The sequence below is a fragment of the Thunnus thynnus genome, chromosome 6 (genome assembly GCF_963924715.1).
Source record: "Thunnus thynnus chromosome 6, fThuThy2.1, whole genome shotgun sequence".
NCBI classification, from domain to species: Eukaryota; Metazoa; Chordata; class Actinopteri; order Scombriformes; family Scombridae; genus Thunnus; species Thunnus thynnus.
In genome coordinates this window covers 10,104,221-10,127,122 of record NC_089522.1, presented here as the reverse complement: position 1 = coordinate 10,127,122, position 22,902 = coordinate 10,104,221, and the positions used below count along the sequence as shown (strand labels likewise).

The 22,902-nt window shown below is 39.0% G+C and overlaps 1 protein-coding gene across 3 annotated transcripts in view; it reads left to right on the top strand.

Moving 5' to 3' along the window:
* The first annotated feature begins 519 nt into the window (after positions 1–519).
* Positions 520–22,902, top strand: part of cep104 (centrosomal protein 104) — a 35,717-nt gene continuing 13,334 nt past the window's right edge. Inside the window, exons 1-13 of one of the 3 annotated variants that reach the window (XM_067591621.1) lie at positions 520–730; positions 1,947–2,063; positions 2,429–2,602; positions 2,712–2,850; positions 3,760–3,822; positions 5,750–5,826; positions 6,360–6,528; positions 9,558–9,713; positions 9,878–10,102; positions 12,316–12,531; positions 13,465–13,632; positions 14,472–14,645; positions 20,677–20,853. In XM_067591621.1, the coding sequence (XP_067447722.1) occupies positions 1,951–2,063; positions 2,429–2,602; positions 2,712–2,850; positions 3,760–3,822; positions 5,750–5,826; positions 6,360–6,528; positions 9,558–9,713; positions 9,878–10,102; positions 12,316–12,531; positions 13,465–13,632; positions 14,472–14,645; positions 20,677–20,853 (1,851 nt within the window). In that variant the 5' untranslated portion in view covers positions 520–730; positions 1,947–1,950. Of the gene's footprint in view, positions 731–1,936; positions 2,064–2,428; positions 2,603–2,711; positions 2,851–3,759; positions 3,823–5,749; positions 5,827–6,359; positions 6,529–9,557; positions 9,714–9,877; positions 10,103–12,315; positions 12,532–13,464; positions 13,633–14,471; positions 14,646–20,676; positions 20,854–22,902 lie in introns of all 3 variants that reach the window. The other 2 variants (XM_067591619.1, XM_067591620.1) reach the window with 2 other exon arrangements.

The following is a 22,902-nucleotide window of genomic DNA, read 5'->3' as shown; positions in this document are numbered from 1 at the left end:
TGACAGACTTCAGCACTGCATTGTGAGCTCTTGTTTGTTGTGGTATAGTTTTGTGTTTAAAGTCATGATGTCATTACTGCAATAATGTATCAGCCAAAGTAAGATTTTGAAAGGTATCGCAACGTGTTCTACCTTTATTGTTTTACTTCCTGTGCTATTGCTAATTTGACTGCTCGCTCCTCTCCGCGATATTTCTCTTCCTAGGATGGCGAAGTCATGACCAGCCCTACTCAGCCTCTGATTGGCGGACCCTCATATTCTTACCCTAATCCTAACCAATCTTACTCGTCATGCCTAAATCTAACCTAATCTAACCAACTCAACCAACTGAGGCAACGAGTACTAGTCAATCAGAGGCAGAGTAGGGTGAGTCATGACTTCGCCATCCTAGGGGGAAAAAAAATTAACGTCCGGCCCACCCTTACGACCAGGAAGAAGTTGTGGAAACGCATTAAAATGTATATTGAATATTTATCGACACAGTTGTTGTCGCAAGATGAAGGCAGAAAAATGATACAAACAGGGATGTGGCTCGGTGCAAGTTGGCTTTAACAAATAACTGCTGAAGTCAAAAAACGTGTACGTACACGCACACAAAACTACATTAACAACAATCCATTGCGACCGACGACAATCTTGCCATTACGCATGTGCGCGCTGGGTTGTTGTCATCGGTGGTTATGGAGATGAGATGGGAATACGAACTGTCAACATTACGGTAATGTTCGTGGTAAGATATCTTTGAAATACACGCAAGAAAACTTCTATTTACTTTAAACTGTGTACCAAGAAAAAGGTATGACAACCTGAATGACAGTTGTCAGGTCATTTATCGGATTTTAGCCAGTCAAAATACCCCAAAATACTCTAAGAGCAGCGACGTTGATGGAGTTGTTAACAGTTAGCTAATACCTCCGTCTAACATGTTCAAATCAGAGACAAGGGCTTCTCTGTCTTGTGAAGGAGGCTGCTAATGTCATATCCACGGCCCTTTTTTCCCGAAGAGAACCATTATTAAAAACTTCATGTAGTTAAACAAACTGACTGTTTATATAGTCTTTCTTATTCATGGCAAAGTCCTTCCAACAAATCTTTAAGCTCCACTCTTGCATTCGTCATACTCGTCGCTAATTACATTAGTAACGCTATACTTGCTAGTTAGCTGAGCGTTATTTGGTCAGAGCAAGTGAAGTGACACTAAATAGTTTGAAATGTATTGGTAAATATTCAATATTGCCTCATTGTAAGTAGTGTAGATGGACAAAGTGCTGTGACAGTCCTCTGTTCTTTGAACATAGTTGGGTAATTTTTTTCAATACTAGTGCCTATATGATATACCTGAATGACTGTACTGATACAACTACTAATACTGTATACTATACTTTTTTCAATATTTTGATAAATATAACCATTTGATATTACAAAACATTATAGACATAATATACATACATGTATTATACATTTTTTCATTCAACAAAAGTAGTTCTGAAAAATGAAATGTTGTCTAAACACAAGCACCCTGTAAAACTTTCCCTAAATAAAACACAGTCTAAATTTAGCAAAGCTTTTATTTTTCAAGAGCTATCTGATCAAATAAAAAGTGATCGATAAGTAAACAATACTGTGAATCTGACCAGACATCCAGTTTTACAGTTTTCAGTACTTGGTGACAAGGATGCATTTCAGTTGGTTCCAAAAGAGTATTGAGGTTTGATAACCAGACCTAAAGAGGATGCAGTTTGGATGATAAAGCACAAATATACAATAAATAAACCTACAGTTAATTTATCACTCTGCAGTATAATGAGAGTCTGACTCTGGAAGTTGCAGATGTTTGTAAACACACATTAGACTCTGTATCATCTTTACATTGATCATAGTCACTAATTGAATTTCTTTGCAGAATAGATACAGTTGCTTGTTTCTGAACTTTCAGTGTCTGTTAGAGGGATGCCCAGAAAGATAGGATTCATTGTGGTCAGCTCTTCAAGTCATGAGGACAACTTCAGTGCCAAGGAGCTCATGGTCCATGCACCCACTGTCAATGGTTGGAGGTCCAGCAGGTACGTCAACACAGCGCTTCACTTTCAAGGACATGCCAGGGTTCATTCATGGCAACTTAATGATTTTACTGAAGACACAGACACATTCCTGCTCCCTTTAGAGCCACAAGCTTTCTTATTTATAATTTACCATCAGAATGTGCTTCAGAAATAATTGTGGAATTCAAGATTTTTATTCGCTTGTTTGCCAATTTCTAAAAACAATAATACTATAGTATCAAGTACAGCACATACACTTGATGGCCTCTAAAGCTGCAAAAGCAACATAAAAACATTTTTTATGAATGGCAGTTTTTTTTTTTTAGATAGTTCACAAATTTGTTCTTTCCTCTTTGAGAAACTTCTGTGTATGAAATATTCCACAGGCTTTGCTCCTACCCTCAACACATCACCCTCCAGCTGGTGGAGAGAAGTAGAGTAAGGAAGCTGCAGCTGCTGGCCCACCAGTACCTTATCCCAGCCAAGGTGGAGTTCCACATTGGAGACACCCTCCCTGAATCCAGCACCCCAGGGCTCCCAGGGCAGCTTCGCAGACTCGGGTGAGACTGCAGACTAGGCTTGGCAATGTAATAGTCTTGTGTATCTCAGTTACTTGGATGTCACAGCAGAAGAGTTGAACTGAAAAGCATTGCTGTACTTTCATCACAGGTATGTGTCTTTGTCGGAAAATGAGAAGACAGGCTTCAAAGCTCGGGAGCTGAAGTCAGTCCATGTAGACGCCATTGGAACGTACCTGAGAATAACCTTCCATGGGAACCACGTCAACCGGCACAATCACTACAATCAGGTAGTTTTAGTAGTGCTGAAATTATTTGTCAATTAATCAATTAGTTGATAGACAGAAAATGAATTGATCACTATTCTGATAAGTAATCAATCAATCAAATGTCATTTATAGTTTATATAGTTTATTTTTTATAGTAAAAATGCCACGTTTTGCTGCTCACAGCTCTTTTAATTCATGATTAGCGTTTTTTTCTCCATTTCATATCCTCGTGAATTGAATACTTTAAAGTTTCTCACTATTGATCAGACATAGCAAGACATCACTGTGGGCTCTGATAACATGTGATCGGCTTTTAACATTTTAGAGACTAAACTATTAATCAAAAGAATAATCAATAGTGTAACCAGCAATGGAGTGAATAATTGCAGCTCTTTTTTTAAACATTTAAAGGCAGCCTTTTCCAGATTTGTAGCTTGAATTAGATTTTTTAATTCTTAAATTCAGTTCCAGGTATCAATGTCACATTTTTTGAAACCCTCTTAATAGATGATTTTTTTAAACTCAGAGGATAAGGCTGGAGTTATTCTTAGTTTTGTTATTGAAAAGACCAAAACTTACCGTGTGTTAGTCTGCTCTCAGTATTTTCTGGGGTGGATTATAGCACAGTTGGTGTCTAGCGAGTATTTATTGCAGGAGGAAAGTGTATGTAGGATCGACTCAAAATCATAATTTTTTTATCATAATGAAGAAACATTTCACATTTTTTTTGCTTGTTTACATTAGTAGAATCAGTTCATTGTAGGTTTTTTTTAATCTTCTCATGGCATTTATTGGCAATAACAAAAACAGAGTATCACCACCTTTATCCTTTAAATCCCACTAGTCACCCATTTATCATATGCACTGGTCTTTGTTTTTCTCTCACCATTGTGTTTCGTTCACCTCACCAACATCTGTTTATGATTTCAGGTGGCTTTGGTTGCCATTAATGTTCTGGGAGATTCTTTGGATGGCAATGCATTTAACACAATTGTAAGTGAGCGCTCTCGTCACCCATCACTGAACTTACATTTGCACAGCAGTGGGTGGTGCTGTTGCACTGAGATTCTGTAGAGACATCTCTCTGTCATCAGCCGCTCAGATGTTTCATCATCCATCCACTGACATTGAACTCACTATGATGGTTTGAACTTTGGGAATATTTAAATGAACAAAACAGCTAAAATAAGGATTCATCACATATTGTACATCTTTCGTTTATTCCTCATAAAACACAAACAGGATTCGAAGCATCAGTTATTTTATTACTATTTCAAGGTTTTATCACTATAATACTTGGAGATGGCTGGAGATGGACAGATATAGAAAACCTACACAGTATGATCAAAATTCAGTACAATAGCCTTCAACAACAGAAAGATCTGTTGAGACTTACCTTACTCAACTTACCTGTAAGTTTTGAGGCAGTGTTTGTTGTATTATATAGTTTATAAGAACAGATATATCACATTGCACTATATTACATAAGTGTGATATTGATCCTAAGACACTCTATGTACTGTATATACACACATGTTTACCTGAATGGTGAGTATGTGTGTGTATATGTGTCAGGAATGTAGTAATGAGACACAAGGGGAGGGTAGTATGTAATCACACAGGAGGCCTTTAGTTAGCCAGTGTAATCAGATAGTCCTGCAGATGGACAGCTCCTGGAGTAGAGAGAGCACCTTAAAACACACACACACAGACAGAGAGACACAGAAAGACACGGACACAGACTCGCACAGATTCCAGTGAACAGGCCGTGCATTGTTGCTCCACTAATCCGGCTCTGAGCGCAGCGGTGATCCTGCCTGCAGGGTTGGCTAGATCTTGTTCTGTTCTATCTGTTCTATGGGTGAGAGTTATGTTTGTCCTGTGGAGGGACACTGTGGTGTGGATACAGGCTGAAAGCTTGTGCTGCTTTAAAGGGTTGGTTCACGCAAATTCTGGGGAAAAAAGAAACATATTTTCTCACTTATCTCTGAGGTATGCAGCCATGCAGATAGTTTAGGTTTCATTTGTCCAGGTTCTGAGATATCTGCCTCTGAGATTTCCGCCAAACTAACTTAACTAACTTAACTAACCTAACTTGTGTGAACTAACTCTTAAACACGTATATGGTGACCTTTAGTCAATTCAAGCGTAGTTTGTTGGCATTGTAAAGCAAAAAACATCAGATCTAATCTGTGTCAGTGACAAATGAAGACAATATGATATTGTCACATCACTTTATTAACACTGGCTTAGTAACATATTACGTCAGTTAACCAATGGTTCAGGCTAAATTTATCATTCCTTATGATGATTCATTACTACCATTCCCAAATTTTTTATTTTATCCTAGTAATGTTCCACTATCTGAAATTTTGACTTATGAAAACATATTTGGCTTCTTTCTGCCCTTTTTCTGGTTCCTGTTTATTACTGGCCATCAGTGAAGTGAAGTGATGCTCTGCTGTACCAGGAAGTTTGTGCTTCAGCATTTGGTGCTCACAAAATACTGCAAGACTATGTTATCTCTTATGTAAACTATATCACCAGTGGATACTGTTTTCAGTTTACATAATGATTTGTTAACACTTCAGGTGATAACAGCGTATGCAGTGGATGACAAATGTACATATATGGCATTAGCCTTGAGGTGCTGATTAATGATCGAACTTGTGTGTGTGTGTGTGTGTGAATGTGAGAGAGCATACTTGTATTACTGCCGTTGTAACGTCCAAGTCATTCAGGCTGATCCTCACTTTTGAAAAGGGCAGTGTTAAGGTTAGCTAAGGTAAGGGGTGAAGTTGAGGGTCACTTTAAAGCTGATGGAAGTAGAAAAAAATGGTCAGTGGAAGGTCCTCCTGAGCACAGCAATACAAGAGTATATATGCATGTGTGTGTAATTTGTCCATCTGTTTACCCCCAGCCAAGCAGAGAACAGCTGATCGAACACTACCTCAACAGTACCCAGCTGGAAGCCGCCTTGGACACGACCCTCATGGGGTGAGGCTAGGCCATTGAACCCTGGTTTCTTTGTGTTGTGACAATAACATTGTTCAACAAAGCCATTTAGTCTGGAAGCCAACCAATAAGGCATTCAGGGTCACTTGCATTGGAAGACAATGCAGGTGGTGGTCTGTGCAAAGAGGAAAACACATTTCGAAATAGATTTTTTTTTTTTTTTTTTTTTTTTTTTAAATATCAACCCCCAAGGGACGGTTCACCTCAGGGTCTCACTCCTTGGGGGTTTGGTCAGTGTTTTTCCCCTTTGATCAGAAATTGCATAATACCCAACCCATTTAACTGATAATGACACATGTATTCTGTTTTGCCATTCTGGCAAATGAATCAGTAAATCAGCTATTCTCTTTTCACAGTGTTTAACATGTTTCATAAGTCTAACACACTCAGACCTGACAGTACGGTGTCTTTGTATAGAAAGAAACATTTCAATGTTTAGTTTATGTCATGTCTCAAATGTTTCTTCTTGAAATGGAACTAACATTTTTTGTCTTTGTGTCCTGTCTCACACCCAGCAAATGTGAGTCGATATCTCCTTTGGATGACCTGGCCTTCGACATGTACCAGGACCCTGAAGTGGCCCATATCATCCGACTCCTGGACCAAAAAAAGCAGGACATGGTTCGCCAGGAGAAATACGAGCAGGCTAAGAACCTGAAGCAGGCCATAGCTGACCTGCAAAAGGTACAGTAGCTGCTGTGAGGCAGACTGAGTGGCTACAATACACTGACACCAAATATTTGCTCACTTGGTTGACCAGTATACACCACAAATACCAGGATGCGCTCTCACAGCAGTGAGAGCATTTTAGAGTCTTTGTGAGTTACTCACGGTCTGAAAAAGTCTTGGAATAATTCATATTTAAGGCTTTCAAAAGACAAAAAAGTGCTTAAATACAATAATCAGAGATCATAATTATTTGTATGGATTAAACAAACAAGTTAAACGTGGTAATTAGTGAGCTCTAGAGGTGCTGGTAGACAGATTGGACTACAACATTAGACAGAGACAGGTAAACTGTTTCCCTGTGCTCCCGGTCATTACACTAACCTAAGCTAAGATTATCACCTCCTGACATCTTCTAGTTTCTGGAAATGTGTTTGTTTAGCATGTGGCTAAAACACAAACAAAACTACATCAGTTCAAAAAAGGCTCAAAAAAATGTTTTTGGTCCTCGTTTATAATGAGTCATATTTGAATAACAATAATTAGGACATGTTTTATGCCAGAACCATGCAAATCACCACATATCTTCTACAGCTTGTCAACCTGTATAAAATTCCAGACCTCTAGGCCTAACCTTATGGGAGCTAGGGAGTTTTTAGTTTGTGGTGTCACTGGTGTCCCCGAACCTCTCCAGTTATCTCCAACTGGCCAAATTGTGCCAATTGCTTTTACTCATTACTGTGTGATGCTACCACTTACAACTGGCTTAAGCGGGTCGCCGGCAACCTGGTGGATGTTAAGAGGTTAAGCCACTTGACCTTCCAGAATAGTTTTGTTTTACAGATTTTGCACTTCATTCACACTTACTCTAAAGAATATTTTCCCACACAGCTGGACTGTAAACTGCCATTTTTACAAGAAAAGTAGTCTGAAGAGCTGCAGCTGAAAAGTTGATCCAGTTATATTACTGTAGCAGCATTTTGAGGTTGGACTTTGCTACAGCAGTTGCATGGTAGCTTTAATGAAGTTCAGAGAATGCGTCTTTGTTTCAGTACAAACAAGTAGTATGTGAACACACAGACACACAAAAGCACGAGGTAACTGCCAAAAGGCAACAGATTTTGGCAAGAATTGTCGGCAAAATACTGAGATCCCAATTTCTAGTATTAAACTCTATTCTTGACTAGACCATTTTTTCTCTGTTGGCTTATAACAGCTGGTGGTACCAGAACTTCTTCCCTGTTCCTCTCTTTCAATTGCACATTTTTAAATTACCTGTAGTTAAAATACGAACTGGCTGTCATCAGTGTCTGTTAATGGTTTATATCCTGCATAGAGTGGCAACAACCATCACATTTACATGCATGCTTTACATAGTTTTTTACTAAAAGTAATGTGTGTGAGGAAAATGGAGTTTGAATTTTGAGAAACAGCATTTCAAACCAATTTATAATTAATGAAGTCCACATGCAGACCATGTGCAGTGAACTACAATGGAAATATTACCACTTGCTGTAAAATTTGTGAGAAATGTTGTATTGTGGTAAGGAAATAATTCAGGTCCAGATATCATCATACACTCCTTGCAACTGCTACTGATGACAGTATTTACTTTTCAAATCTCAACTTTGTGAGGCCTCTTTTTCTTTTTCTTTTTTTTGTTTTTACAGACATCCAGTGTAATTTCACCACTGTTTGTAACAGTAGTTGTTAAACATTGTTCAGATTCCTGTTACTGACCTCCTTTGTATACATTGTTACCATGCTGACCATGAATACTTAATACGCTCGACAGCTGCAGTGATGGTCCTCGGGTGGTGTCTCTCCTTCTGCCTGCAACCACAAGCCTTCCTGTAACCAAATAACACACACACACACACTAGCACCTTGTTAGCATTGCATATTAGCATCACAGACAAAGCAGTTGCCAAGGTAGTCATGCTGAAAATCCCTTGTCATCGCACCCTCAGGATGTCAGAGAGTAGTTTATGGTGTTACACGATATCTGAAAACAAATGATAGAGAAAAGACAGGCCAGAAGGCAGAGCATTGGCTGGGTGTATTTCTTTCACTTTACACAGCTCACTTTACTTCACTTGAAGGAAGAGCAAGGGCTTACAGAGTTGGGGACCAGAGTTCAAAAAAGCACTACATGCTGGAAATCCAAAATATTAATTGGGGAAACAGCTGCCGTATGGATTGCACCACTTAGTTTTGTCCAAAAGAGAGTAAAGAATCACCAAGCGTAGCTGTTCAGACTGTGTCGCTTGGTGCCTGGTTAGCAACTTAATTCAGCTTAATGGAATTTCCTCACAAAGAAATTACGTGTCTGAGTTACTGGAAGTTCTTGTCAAATTTCCAGCTTGTAAATCTTAATGATTCACCATGTGGCACACGAACAGTTGTGTTGTACCAGGGTATGGCCTGTATTATTGAGCAGGGCAGAGCTGCCTGTGTGATATCCAAGTCAATCCCAAAACCAGCTCTGCTTAGGTTTAAATAATAATTCAGGTTTATTTCAACCCGGATATTATTTTTGTAGTTTTAGCCATTGTTTCCGTTGGTTATACCAACACTGTACTCACTTAATTACTCAAAGTAATAACTCAGATCTGGAAACACGGCGACATCACTGAAATGAGGTGATGGACAGTTTGGGTAATATTTGTAGCATTCAGCTTTGTTTTCTCTTTAAAAATAAGTTTGGCTGACCTGGGGGTTTATTTAGAACCCGTTTGATCGTCTGACTGTGCGTATGTCTTTCCTCATGACATCACCACGCCCTCAAATCTCAGAAATGAACTTGGGAGTAAGGTGTTATTATTACTGATAGTAATAATAACACTGATAGCCAAAAGTATGAAAATTGGATCCAAGTTGTAATAAACTTGAACAACCCTTAAGAAAACACAAGGTCAAGAAGAATACCATCAAGGAACTCAAGACCAGGAGTAGACTCGTATGATAGCCCTGTTTACCTGTGCAATGTATGTTCAATGTGTCACCGCAGGGCTGTCTTCACTTCTCCCTTTTCCGGGCTCTTCCAGGTGGGGGAGCGTTTGGCTCGATATGATGTGGAGAAGCGATGTGCCATCGAAAAGGAAGACTATGACCTTGCCAAGAAGAAGAAAGAGCAGATGGAGGAGTACCGGAGGAGCGTCTACCAACAGCTGGAGGTTCACAACCTGCTGGACATGGCAATGGTCAGTCACCAACCATTGATGGCGATGCTTCACCTGTGTAGTAACAGCAGGTGGACAAAAAACTTCTTGGTGTTAAAAGGGGAAATATGGGGAAAAATCATGACATACCCATAACTTATCCTGCCTAAACTGGCTTTTATTTTGTCCCTATACCTTGTCACCAGATCACGAGGGCAGCAGATTCAACCTCAGCCCAGGATCCACCCTCCCTTCTGCCGTCTCCAGGTCACCATTCAGTCCCCGCCAAGCCCCATGTGACTACAGACACACTGAGGAAGGGGAAGAAATCTTACACTCCTCAGAACCAACTGTCAGACACAGAAACTGTTGAGGCCAAACTGAGCCAACCCAACACACCCTGCACCCAGTCTACTGTACCCAAGATAGACGTAAGTGCCACTTTATCAAACCTTGTGCTTAATCATCAACGCATTGTGGATACACCTCATCTTCACATGGAAAAATGAAACATGTTCAATACCAGCAGATAAAGTAAGACAAACCAGTGCTAGCGGCTCTGTGAGGCTGTAATCAGGCCCAGCAGTGCTTTGACCTAAATGGTAAGGTGTTTAGTTTAGCATGTTAGCACGCTAACATTTGCTAATTAGCACAAAACACAAATTAAGGCTGAGACTAATGTCATTAGTTTTGCAGGTATTTGGTCATAAACTTTGACCTGATGGTGGTGCTAGAGAAAAAGTCAGAAATTCAAAGTGATTTCAGTTCATCCTGCGGGGATGTTGAATTGCCAAATTTCACAGCAACCCATCACTGAGACCTTTCACTAAAAAACACAAATGTGTCACTACAGGAAACAGTCAGTCAGTCGTTAGGATTCATTGCAGGACACCATAAATATCTGTACCAAATTTCATGGCAATCCATCCATTAGTTGTTGAAATGTTTCATTAAAGAAGAAAAATGTTAACATAATGGTGGCACTAGAGGAAATGTCTGGCTGTCATCAGGTCTAGCCAGTAGGATTCATCCTCTGGGGACCATGCATGTATGTACCAAATTTGATCTGAATCCATTGAATAGTTGTTAATATATTTCAGTCAGGACCAAAGTTGTGGACTGACCAACCGTCTGTCCAATGAACTGACCAATGGACAGACTGATGGGCCGACATTGTCATACCTAGCATGACTAAAAATAATCTACCACACTGTGGCACCTTGGGAAACTTGTCTCCTGGCTTAAGCCTCTGTAGTGTTGGAACACGGAGCACACAGGGAGATTATGACCAGCAGGGGCTTTTATGCTTTACTCACCACCTACTGAGACCAGCCCCACTACAGGTTTAAATTTCACTATTTAATTAAAAGCGTGCAACAGTTGGCTGACTTCAGCGGCTGCCAACCTGGCCTCAAGGCAGGGCTTTGAGCCTTGTACGAGGCAGGAAGGTGCCAGTTGGCTTAGGGGCACTGGAGACAGTGCTGACTGGATGGAGCTTGGGTTTGTATAGAAAGGGGTCAAACATTCATTGTCATCATGATGTTAAATGAGCGATCTATTCAGTGATCAAATACTAGTGAGAGTGAGTCAAAAGAATAAGGGTAGAGGTGATAAATTTTTTAAAAGGATGGACATCCTTTTCAGGCTTGAAATTGTAGATCAGTTTTCTCAGAGCCTTTGAACCGAGAAATCTCCTGAAAATGTATTATTATCTCTGCCAGGCGTATGCCTGGAGGGGATCATGCATTTGGTCGTGTGTGTGTGTCCATGTGTGTATCTGTTTGCAGCTAATCCCACATGCTACTGGACCCATCAGCCAAATAATTGTTGTGCACATTTATGACTGTATGCTCAAGGACCTCTCATGGTTGCGGTGACAATTTTTTGAAAAAAACTATTTCATAATGCCATTGACTGCTCTGTTTCATACTGCCATTGACTGCTGTCTCCTCACTCCTCGTAACCGGTCAGTAGGGGCCGGAAGTGATCAACAACTGCTTCAGTTTGGAATCTTGTTTCCGCTAGAAACAACCAATCATGCCTTGTTTCCATTTTAGATCAATCAGTGCCAAATTTCGGTACCTTGAGAGCGGATTGTGTTGTGAATTTAAATAAATATTGATAAGATTCCTTATGAGCCCATCGTAAAGCTTAGACTTAGGTCTTTTCAGCAGTCCTCGCCAGTTTACAGTATGCGTTACAACATAGCATGGCACTTCCAGCAGTCGGCAAGGCTAAAAACAAGGCATACTTAGTCTGCCGCAGGCCACATTTTGGCCTTTGTCATGGCTCAAAAACTGACATCCATAAAAAAGTTTGGTCTCATCTTTAACTGGAGCATCTGCAGATTAATTCCATACCTGATATGTCATCATCCACTTAAGTTCAGCACGATACAATATTAATAAATGCCTGTTTTGTTATGTTTGCTGCCATCTTGACTGTACACATCTGGCGGAAATCTGCACTCGAGTGCCCTCTTCTAGTTTTTTTATACTGAAATATACATATAAATCAAAACACTGTGGCAACAAAAACAAAACAAAAAAAAATTCTTTTGTATATACTTTTTGTAAATATTATATCTCAAAAAATAATTATATTTTAAGTTTTTAAATTCCACATTGTTGTCTTGCGTTGTCAGGTTATCAGTGTGCCTTATGATGAGAGGCCACTGCCAGCCCTTCAGAGGAAAGACTGGCCAGTGGAGGCCATTCAGAGCCCTGAAATAGGGCACTCCCCCCAACCTGACATCCAAAAGAGTCCACCTAGCCCTGAGATGAGCGGAGAGCCAGAGCCCCTGACGGAGAAGGCCCAGAGAGAGGCTGGCCTTCCCATAGAGATTTATGGAGAAAACCTGGTAAGAAAAAGTAAAGGTGAAAAACATGACTACCTAAGCTAACTAAGGGTTTTATTTTCTCTTGGATTTTTCCAACAAATACTTTTTAGTGTTTCTTCAGGATCATTTGTATTATGTACTGTAACTGGATGTTATTGCCCTGTTTTAGCTATCACAGATATATTTGTATAGATGTGTATGTCAGCAGATAACTAATAAGAAGTCACAGTATTGAATACCAATGTTGTGTTTGAGGTAATTTAGAAACAGTAGGTTGTTTGCATTTATTGATTTAATTTGATTATTGATTGATATTCGGAAGAACAAGCTGGAAACATAACATTTGACATTATTAGAGCGGATGTACGCATTTTTGTTTTTTTTTCGTGTCCACCAACTCCTGAGAAACATATCTGGCTCTTTAGCTGCGAGATGTTCAGCTAGTTTCTTCAGATAACTTCATCGTGTTTTTTCCATGAATGCTGGGCAGGTGGCTTATAGTAGGATTTATCAGAGCTTTTTTTGCTGACAGTAGCCTGCAGCTGCTGCAAACCGGGTTGCTGAGAGTGGAATTTGTGGGCTGGGAAACCAAAGCAGTCAGCTAACAGTGGATAAAAGGCTCCATTGCACTGAGGAGAACTGCAGAGATGGGTAATCTCTGTGGGTCTGACAGTACGAGTGACACCTTTCATACTACACATAGTCACGTATATCATTGATAATATAAAATATTGAATTGAACTGCTTAAATGATTTCTTATCAAACATCTTTAATGTTAATAAACACATATCAGTGGATATTCTGTATGGGTGTGTAATTTATGACCTATATATGTTACACAGTGTATATACAAACCTCTCTCCACATCTGAGGTAATATCTACATAACTAATAATATATTTGTGATATATTTCCCCCTCCTTGGCTATTCTTTTGCCCTCTTTTGTTTTCCAGATAGCTAGGGCATATTCCAAAACCTGGTCCTACAGAGAGGATGCACTTCTGGCTGTGCACAAGAGGCTTTTGCAGGTATCATCCACCACTCCCAAAGAGGAGCTGAGAAACATGATAAGAGCTGCAGTTTTCCTGGTCAAGAGGGCCCTCCTGGATAAAGTGTCATCCGTGAGTCATTTCCTCAGAAGGCATTTGTCTTGAATGCTGTGAATGTTCAGGTTAATTGAACAGAGGCTGCTGCCTGTAAAGCAGCCCAATGAAACCGTTATGGATATATATTTACTTTGTCACTGTCAAACTCTTCATCATGTTCTCTGGATTCCTGTTACAAACAGAACTAATGTTCATGTTATTAAAGCATAAGCACACACACATGCACACACTTAACAATGTTTCCCCTGTACCATATGCAACCCCAGTACTCTCTCCCAGAGCTGGCTTCCTTGAACAAACAGTTTTGACAAGGATGGCCTTGTAACCCCTCTCTGGAAACCATCTACAGCTTGTATAGTAATGAAAAGAGTAGTGCCGCAATAATTCTAGTGATTTATTTTCCTAGCCACATTTATACACAGAATACTCCATTAAGATGTTGACTGGTTAATTTTCTGATCCACAAGTGTGCCTCAGTTTTGGTCATGTTTAAAAAACCCTTCTCTGGCAACTCAGTGGTCTGAGCAGCCTGTCATTTAATTTCATCCTGGGTGTAAATGTAGCTGAGGGTGTTTGTATTATGTCCTTTCCAGTCTAAATCTACTTGGTGTACACAAAACTCCATAAATATTGATAATGAACTAGTTATTCAATTTACCTGTAAGAAATATGTTATTTGGCACTTCACTGTCTGGTGGATATGTCTGGTTAGCTTGTTAGCGAGTATATATAAAAAAACTCAAACTACAAATTGCCAAGTCTAGCCTCTCTGCTAATTGATGTCACCCTTGTGCTAGCTTTTCTTGGAAAGTCCACCGAGTGTTTAGCTTAACGTCCACTGGCTCTGTATGTAGGTCTTCCAGGCCTCCTTGAAGCTGCTGCGGCTCCTGCTGAGCCAGCTGATCCCAGGTCTGGGTCTGGGCAGGGCTGAGGTGACCTACTGCTTGGAGCAAACTTGGCCCAACCTGCTGGCCAGAACCGGAGACCCAGCCAGCCGCCTCCGGGTTACGGCCACTGCCTTCATACAGGTATTGTAACACACTAGACTGAAAATTTGACACCAGCATTAGAATTACAGCTGGAGTTAAACCACAGATTTTCCCTCTGCCTCCATAGCAGCTTAGCTTTGACTGAAGAGACAATGATTTTGCAATAAATGTGTCCATCCACCTTCACTCCCTTTACCATCTTTGCTTGTGTAAAACTGTGAAAGCTTTAGTCTGATTTTGTTGGAAAATCAGCATCCCGCAAAGCAAGCTAGCAGATTTCTCACCAAAGCAGTCTTGTTGGCATACAGTGTAAAATGTACTGCAGAGGCTCCTGAAGTCCTTGATGATGATCATCATTGTTTATGGTTATTATATCTCAAGTTTGACAAACAAGTCCTCCAAATTAGACAACCAAATAAGTTGTTTGACCATGTGACTCACATAGGAGCATTTTCTTATCGCCCCAGTCGGCAGTAATTGATAGGACGACACCATTTGTCTGTGCTTTCTAAAACTGTTACAAATCACTGCTAAAAATAATGATGTTTTATGATGTGACAGCACTGTGGTTAAGGTCTGGTTAGGTTTAGGGAAGGGTCGTGGTTTGGATTAAAATGATCACTTTGTTAAGGTTAGAGAAACACGTGGTGTGGGTTAAAGTTAGTGCTTCCTTAAAGTTAGGCGACCTTCATCATCGTGGCTACTATAATAACCACAAAGTTAAGGTGAGGGGACTATCACAGTCACGTTTTTTAAAAAACTGTCCTGACTTGCGGTTGGAAATGTGACACTCGCAGCTGGAAATGGCAGTTTCCTTTGGCAAAATCCACTGTTGGGCTATGCCATCCACCCAACCCAACACCTCCAAATGAGGAAATTAGTCAACTTATATACATGTTATCTGAACTGCACCACTGCTCCGGGTCATAGTTACTAGAGCCACTAGATGGTATTGGTCACTCAAATGCAATTATATGTCGTTTTTGGGCGACTTACAATACAACCTATTGTGTCCTTTTTTTGGGAGGACAGTCTAATTTCTACACATACCAACATCATCTTGTAACAAACACAAAAGGGACCTCCCTATCCCATGAGGCGGGCCAATGCAAGACTCTCAAGGGTGGAACACATACCAGGACCGCAAACCCAAGCACATTGGCAACCAAACCAATACAACTACAATGGATTTTCAAGAGGATGGATTTCTGAAAAGAAATTTCTGTCCTCCATTACCCAGTAAACAATTCTCCTCTCAAGCCAGTGTTATCCAGCATATGCTGTATCTATATATAGATTTCTTTATAAAAATGTTTTCTGTTTGCTTTCTTGTACCGGTGAGTAGTAATGTCTGTGGTATAGTTAAAATATTATATAATAAATGCATAGTAAATGTACTTAAATGTGATCACTGTAGCAAACAGTATGCAGTATATGAACATATACCCTCTCAATTCATAGGCATAGAGGAAAGATAATAGAAAATGGCTGAGGTTTGATACAATGATTGGAAAGTTGCCGCATTTTTACGCCACACAATGAGATAAGATAGAACAGCTCCAGTGTATGCAACACGTAATCCAACTTTCCACCAAAGGCAAACATGGGGAAAAAGTTAGCCGCACGTGCTTGGTGCTATTTTTGTTTTATCGCTGTGTTTATGGATTGAAGAAATAGCTTTATCAGAGTATACTGTGACTGGGGTTGTTTAACAGAAGGCGAGCCCTCTGTTCAATTTCCTGAAACTAGATGGTTCTCTCAAAAAAGACACACCACTCAGAAATGTAGAACAGAGTGTTTGTAACTTCCATCTGCAGGTGTCCCTGCATTAGAAAATGAGAAATTAGAAAATTAACACACTTTTAAATTACATCATTAGATCATATAGTGTGTCCTTGATGTATGGAAACAATAAACCGTGCCATTATTTAAACATAATGATAAGCTGCAAGAAAATAAAAATGGTAGAAAAGCTTAGTTGTTCTTTAGCGTTTACTCTAACCCTACCCCAATTTATGAAGTCAAGGTTAGGGACACAACTAAAGACTATTTGAATTATTGATCATCCTGTTAGCTATGTTTTCAAATATATAAAATTGTTTATTTGTTAAGTCTGTAAACTGTCAGGGAATGATGAAGAATTCCAATCACAATATCCAAAAAAACCTGTCCAAAACACAAAGTAATTCAATTTATGTTGATAGGAAACAGAAAATCAGCAAAGCCTCACATTCAGTATGCAGGGACCAGCAAATGCACTTTTTTAATTAATCATAACATTTATTTATTTTCTGCCAATCAATTAATCAGTTAATTGATTTATGGTATCCTGAGGATATAAGTAAATATACAAATAATCTTGATGTCAGTAGAGTGTCATTGGTATGAATAATAGTAACAGTAGAAAAAACTGTTTTGTATGCTTAACTGTGTTTTTGTATGTGTAAGCAGACAGTTGCTTCAGTAAAATGGAGCATGTTTTGTTTCTTCCACATTAAATCATTCTGATGGTCAGTAACCACACATTTAAAACAGTGATCGGAAAGGTGTCTTACTTTCATGCCCCACAGTAAGCAAACAGAAGAAACAGCTCAAACTTGTGCAACACTCAATCTAACTTTCCACCAAAGGTAAACTTTGGAAAAGATTACCTGTGTGTGCATGTGGTACTTTTATTGGTCTATCTCTGTATTGCTGGTCAACAGTTTCATCGGAATATACGACGCAACCTCTTGGAAATTACATGGCACTCACGAGGAAGACACAACACTCAAAAAAATGAAAGTTATTTCCTAACAGTGAAACAGAAACTTGTGCATCTCTTTGCAGATGCTGAGCTCATTTGGGTGAACATGTGCAGAAAGAGGACTGAATTCAGGATTGTAAAAATGTTCACTTGACCAAATGTCTTTCTAGAATTAGTACTTTGAAACAGAATGAACTAATTTATTCAAGTCAAGCTGTTTACATGAGAAATCTTTACTCTGCTAATCATTCAAATCATTTCTATTCTATTAGTTTAATAAAACGGTCCATATAAATACAGTGTATGTGTTTGAAACTATCACAGGTCTGGTAAAAGATTGAATACATTGAATAATGGTGCATTATACATCATATTTGTGTTATAAAACCCAATTTGATGTTATGTTCATTATCATTTATTTTCTTTCTTAGTTTCCAATCTTTCTTGAAAAGTGCACTATTCAATATATTTATGTTTTTTAATGTTGGATAAAATGTCAATGTGAAAACTATATGTAATGTGAAACTTGTACTTGTACTGAAAATTCTTAGATAATGATTACCCTCTTCTGAAGTTAGCCAGTGTTTTAGCCTCTTTTAGCTCATTGGTTTGATTTTGCATTGCAAATTCAGCTCTCATTAAGCTTTTTATAGAAAAATGCTTCCTGCCCAGCACTGAACAGCAGAGAGACAAAGTTAGGAACTAGCTGGTGAACATCTGTCTTTTTAGCTGTTAGATGCAACTAATATTTTTCTGGTGTGTTCAGACTGAGCCTGAAGCAAAATTTCAAGTTTTTACAGTTGGTGTTTATTCACCTAAAAAAAAGCAGATGACTGATGTCCAAACTTTCCAGGATCTCCCATACTCTGTTATTTTCCACCAGACCCCTCTCCCTTTCACCTTATCTCCATTCATAAAGATATGCATCTGTTTGTATCCATTTGCATCTTATGTTACTTTATGCAATCAGCTTGGTAGATTATCATTAAAAGGCAGTCATGAAATGTTGGGAGAGAGGGGGGGACGACATGCAACAAAAATCACTGGCCAGATAGAACCAGGTACCCTAACCCTTTATCACTGGGACGCTCATAATCTGAACACAACAATGAATTCATCACATGTTGCATTTAATTGTTTCACTGCCCGTTGTGGCCAAAAAAGCAATTCATGAAGCTGTAAATACAACATTTTCAAGCATGATTTGTCTTCTCCTTTGGGTTAGCCAATTTTATAGGTTGTGTCCATACATATCACACATTATAGCATCTGTAAACTCTATTTAATATATTGTAATTACATACAGTGTGTAGATACTAGTGTGTATGTCAGAGATGATTTTTGCATTTTAAGAAGGAACTTGAAATGTTATAAGTCATGTTTCTTAATATGCAGCATTCAAACAAGCCCCATGTTGTAGTCACACCGAGCTGTTTCGACTGCCTGCTTGTAGCCTTTAATTACAGCCGAGACATTAGTGCGGGCTCAGTAAAGGAGATGGGGTGTTTGTCATTTGTGTACTGTAGTGGAGGGCAGCCCTTTTATATGTTCTGATGGCTGAGACCATAAAATGTTACTGGGATGGTGGATTGAGTGGTGATGTACAGTAAGTGAAGCAGATGTGTAACTCTACATGAACATGTGTGTAAAAAGGATTGTAAAAATGTTCACTTGACCAAATGTCTTTCTAGAACTAGTACTTTGAAACAGAATGAACTAGTTTATTCAGATCAAGCTGTTTACATGGGAAATCTTTACTCTGCTAATCATTCAAATCATTTCTATTCTATTAGTTTAATAAAACGGTCCATATAAATACAGTGTATGTGTTTGAAAAATCACAGGTCTGGTAAAAGATTGAATACATTGAATAATGGTGCATTATACATCATATTTGTGTTATAAAACCCAATTTGATGTTATGTTCATTATCATTTATTTTCTTTCTTAGTTTCCAATCTTTCTTGAAAAGTGCACTATTCAATATATTTATATTTTTTAATGTTGGATAAAATGTCAATGTGAAAACTATATGTAATGTGAAACTTGTACTTGTACTGAAAATTCTTAGATAATGATTACCCTCTTCTGAAGTTAGCCAGTGTTTTAGCCTCTTTTAGCTCATTGGTTTGGTTTTGCATTGCAAATTCAGCTCTCATTAAGATTTTTATAGAAAATGCTTCCTGCCCAGCACTGAACAGCAGAGAGACAAAGTTAGGAACTAGCTGGTGAACATCTGTCTTTTTAGCTGTTAGATGCAACTAATATTTTTCTGGTGTGTTCAGACTGAGCCTGAAGCAAAATTTCAAGTTTTTACAGTTGGTGTTTATTCACCTAAAAAAAAGCAGATGACTGATGTCCAAACTTTCCAGGATCTCCCATACTCTCTGTTATTTTCCACCAGACCCCTCTCCCTTTCTCCTTATCTCCATTCATAAAGATATGCATCTGTTTGTATCCATTTGCAACTTATGTTACTTTATGCAATCAGCTTGGTAGATTATCATGTTGTAGTCACACCGAGCTGTTTCGACTGCCTGCTTGTAGCCTTTAATTACAGCCGAGACATTAGTGCGGGTTCAGTAAAGGAGATGGGGTGTTTGTCATTTGTGTACTGTAGTGGAGGGCAGCCCTTTTATATGTTCTGATGGCTGAGACCATAAAATGTTACTGGGATGGTGGATTGAGTGGTGATGTACAGTAAGTGAAGCAGATGTGTAACTCTACATGAACATGTGTGCTGGGTAGAATTCTTTGCAGTGTGCTCATGCATGGGTGTGTGTATGTTTGTGTGTTGAGTGAAAAAGGGAGGAAGTCTTTATGAGCAACAGTAGCTGCTGTTTCAAACAGATCAATTTAGGTCACAGTCATGCAGGCCCGTCCAATGACTCTCAGCCCTCTGATTTCATCGCCTGGCCTTTCTGGATCTGTTCAGAGCTCCATTAGAGCAATGACTGAATGCCTTGTTGTATGTCACTGACAAATTTTATGTTTGTTTTTGTTTCTCAAAAGCTGTGTTGTATCATGCGTGTCACATATTTCCGACATACATTCCACTCACCTGATGAGGTTAAAATGCCAAACAGCTGAGAGAAGATTTTCCAAGAACCTTCTTCTGCCTTACTTTTATTGTACACTTGTATTTTCTGTCATGACTTGTCTCTCTGCCAGATGTGTTGAATGACAAATCACCACGTGTAGCATCACACAGATATGATTTGTCAGTGACTTACAGCACAAGTATTACTTAATTTAAAGGTGCATACTGTAAGTCTATAAAGACATTTACAGCAAGTCATTGTTTATCCCATGTTTCCCATTTAGGAAATTGCTGTTTTGAAGGATGTGCGCACCCTACAGGTAATCCCTGGGGAACTAGTGAAGCCCATCAAATCCAACTTCCCTTCCCGTCTGGCTCAGAGTCGGGCCGAGCTGCTAGAGAAGCTACTCGCTGAACTTGGTACAGAGAACTCTGGATTCACTCTGAACAATGTCATGACGGTAAGGAACCTAAAACATGCTACATACATCTATCTATTCTTGTTGAGTTCCTTAATTAATTCAAATTATTATAAGTCTCTGATTCAGAAGCTAACCTTTATTTGCCTCAAAAAACAAATTTAGACAGTCGTACCCTGAAAGTTTCAGAGTGTGGAAGCTGAGAGCAGCTGGAATGGCTGTTGTGTTTTTTTTTTTTTTTTTTTTTTATTGATTACCTAGCCAAAACTCTGCAACCATGGCAGCTCTCATCTTCCATACTGTGAGACTTTTTAGGTCACACTGTCTAAATTTGGTTGCTGAGGCTTTTCCACCATTTCAAAAATATTCTAGAGGACAAACTAAAACTAAAATTTTAGGGGATTTTCTAACTTTAAATCCCAAAAAGTGCCACTGGACATAACAGGCCATCATAGATTTCCATACTAAAGCTGTTAATAACTACTGTTGTTTTTTGGCAAAGTGTCAACTCCATTTCCCCATTCATGCTCTTTCCAATCTGGACATAACTATTACAACATACCCTCTACAGCATGATAGCACATGTACTGTATTGAAATACATGCAGTATAATGCCTGTATTATTCCTCTTTAAAAGTAAGCATCCATCAAATGGATTTTCCGTTACATTTGGCTTAGCAATTATGGTGTGACTAACTGAAAGGGGAACAGTCCCTCCCTCGTTTGCTATGGCCATTCAGTTCATTCAAACAGGCAGTCACTAAGCTCCAGTCAGCTGAGTCAATGTTGTCACCACTGGCATCCACTTTTCATCCCCTGCACTCTTCTGGCTTCCAACAGTGACCTAATATCTACGTGCAAACTATCCAACTGTTGACCGGGCTGGGCAGGCCAATGAGCCATCCTGTCCTCTCTACTTTACGACCGGCCCTCCTCCCATCCCCCTCCCATGCATGGCTTTTAACAGTGAGGGCAAATTGTTAGTGTAACGTTGATGTATGTTAATGTTAACTATTACTTAATTAAATACACCCAATCTAAAATATCCTAGACACTACAGACAAGCTTCATAGTGTGATATAGTTCCTTAATTTACATACATATACAAAGAATATATTTATCAAATCATGAACCATTAATCAAATCATGTAAAACATCCAACCAATACCAAAATAAGATATTCTTCAAAACAGTTCTTCACAAAGATAAATCTCATCTTACATTAGGTTTCCTCTCAGTTTCTCCACCTTCTGAAGCCAAAGCCACACAGGTGGCACTGGGTGGCCTGTGTTTGCATGTTTGTGCATGCTTGCTCAGCGCCTGTCCCCTTTGTGTTGGCTGCCTCCCAAATTTGCTTGGAAAACATTTTCAGCCTCGATTGAGATGTGACAGGGGGGCTTGCCTTCTCTCCTGTCGCATTAAACAGTTTGATGAAAAACATGCAACAGATACCAGGTTAAAAGCTGCCTGCTAATTGCCTTGTTTTTTATGATCTGATGAGATACCTGATTAGCCATAGCTTCAGTGTCTAGACACTGTGCCATTCAGAGTATAGTTTAGCTTTCATTTATTGTTAACTTTGTTATCACTAAGATTCTAAAAATGTTTTGCATCCTTGGATTTTGTTGCTGTGGATGTCTGAATCCAGGCTAACAGAGATGGTTAGACCTGGTCTGATACTATTACATTGCAACAAACATTATATCTCTTAATTAAAAAGTACAGAGGGTTAAAAATGGCAACTTGATTCCTTTAGTAAACTCTCTTGGCTGACCCATTTCAGATAGTTGTCCTTTTCCTCAAGGTACGTAAAATGGGTTGAGATTTACAATAAAAACATTTTAAGTTACATTTTTAACCATAAATTTTACAATCAAATCTCCCCTCCAAAAGTTAAGAAAAAAGTATACTTGTCTACACAGATTTACCTCTACATATATACACATATGTACCTTCATATACTCGTCATTGCATCTAAACAGGAAGAACAACAGGTCATATCTTTTAATTAATTGAATACACTCAAGCTGAATCCTTAAACTGACGGCTAAAACCTTCACTGTGGCTGTTTTCATCACCTCTTTTAGCTGT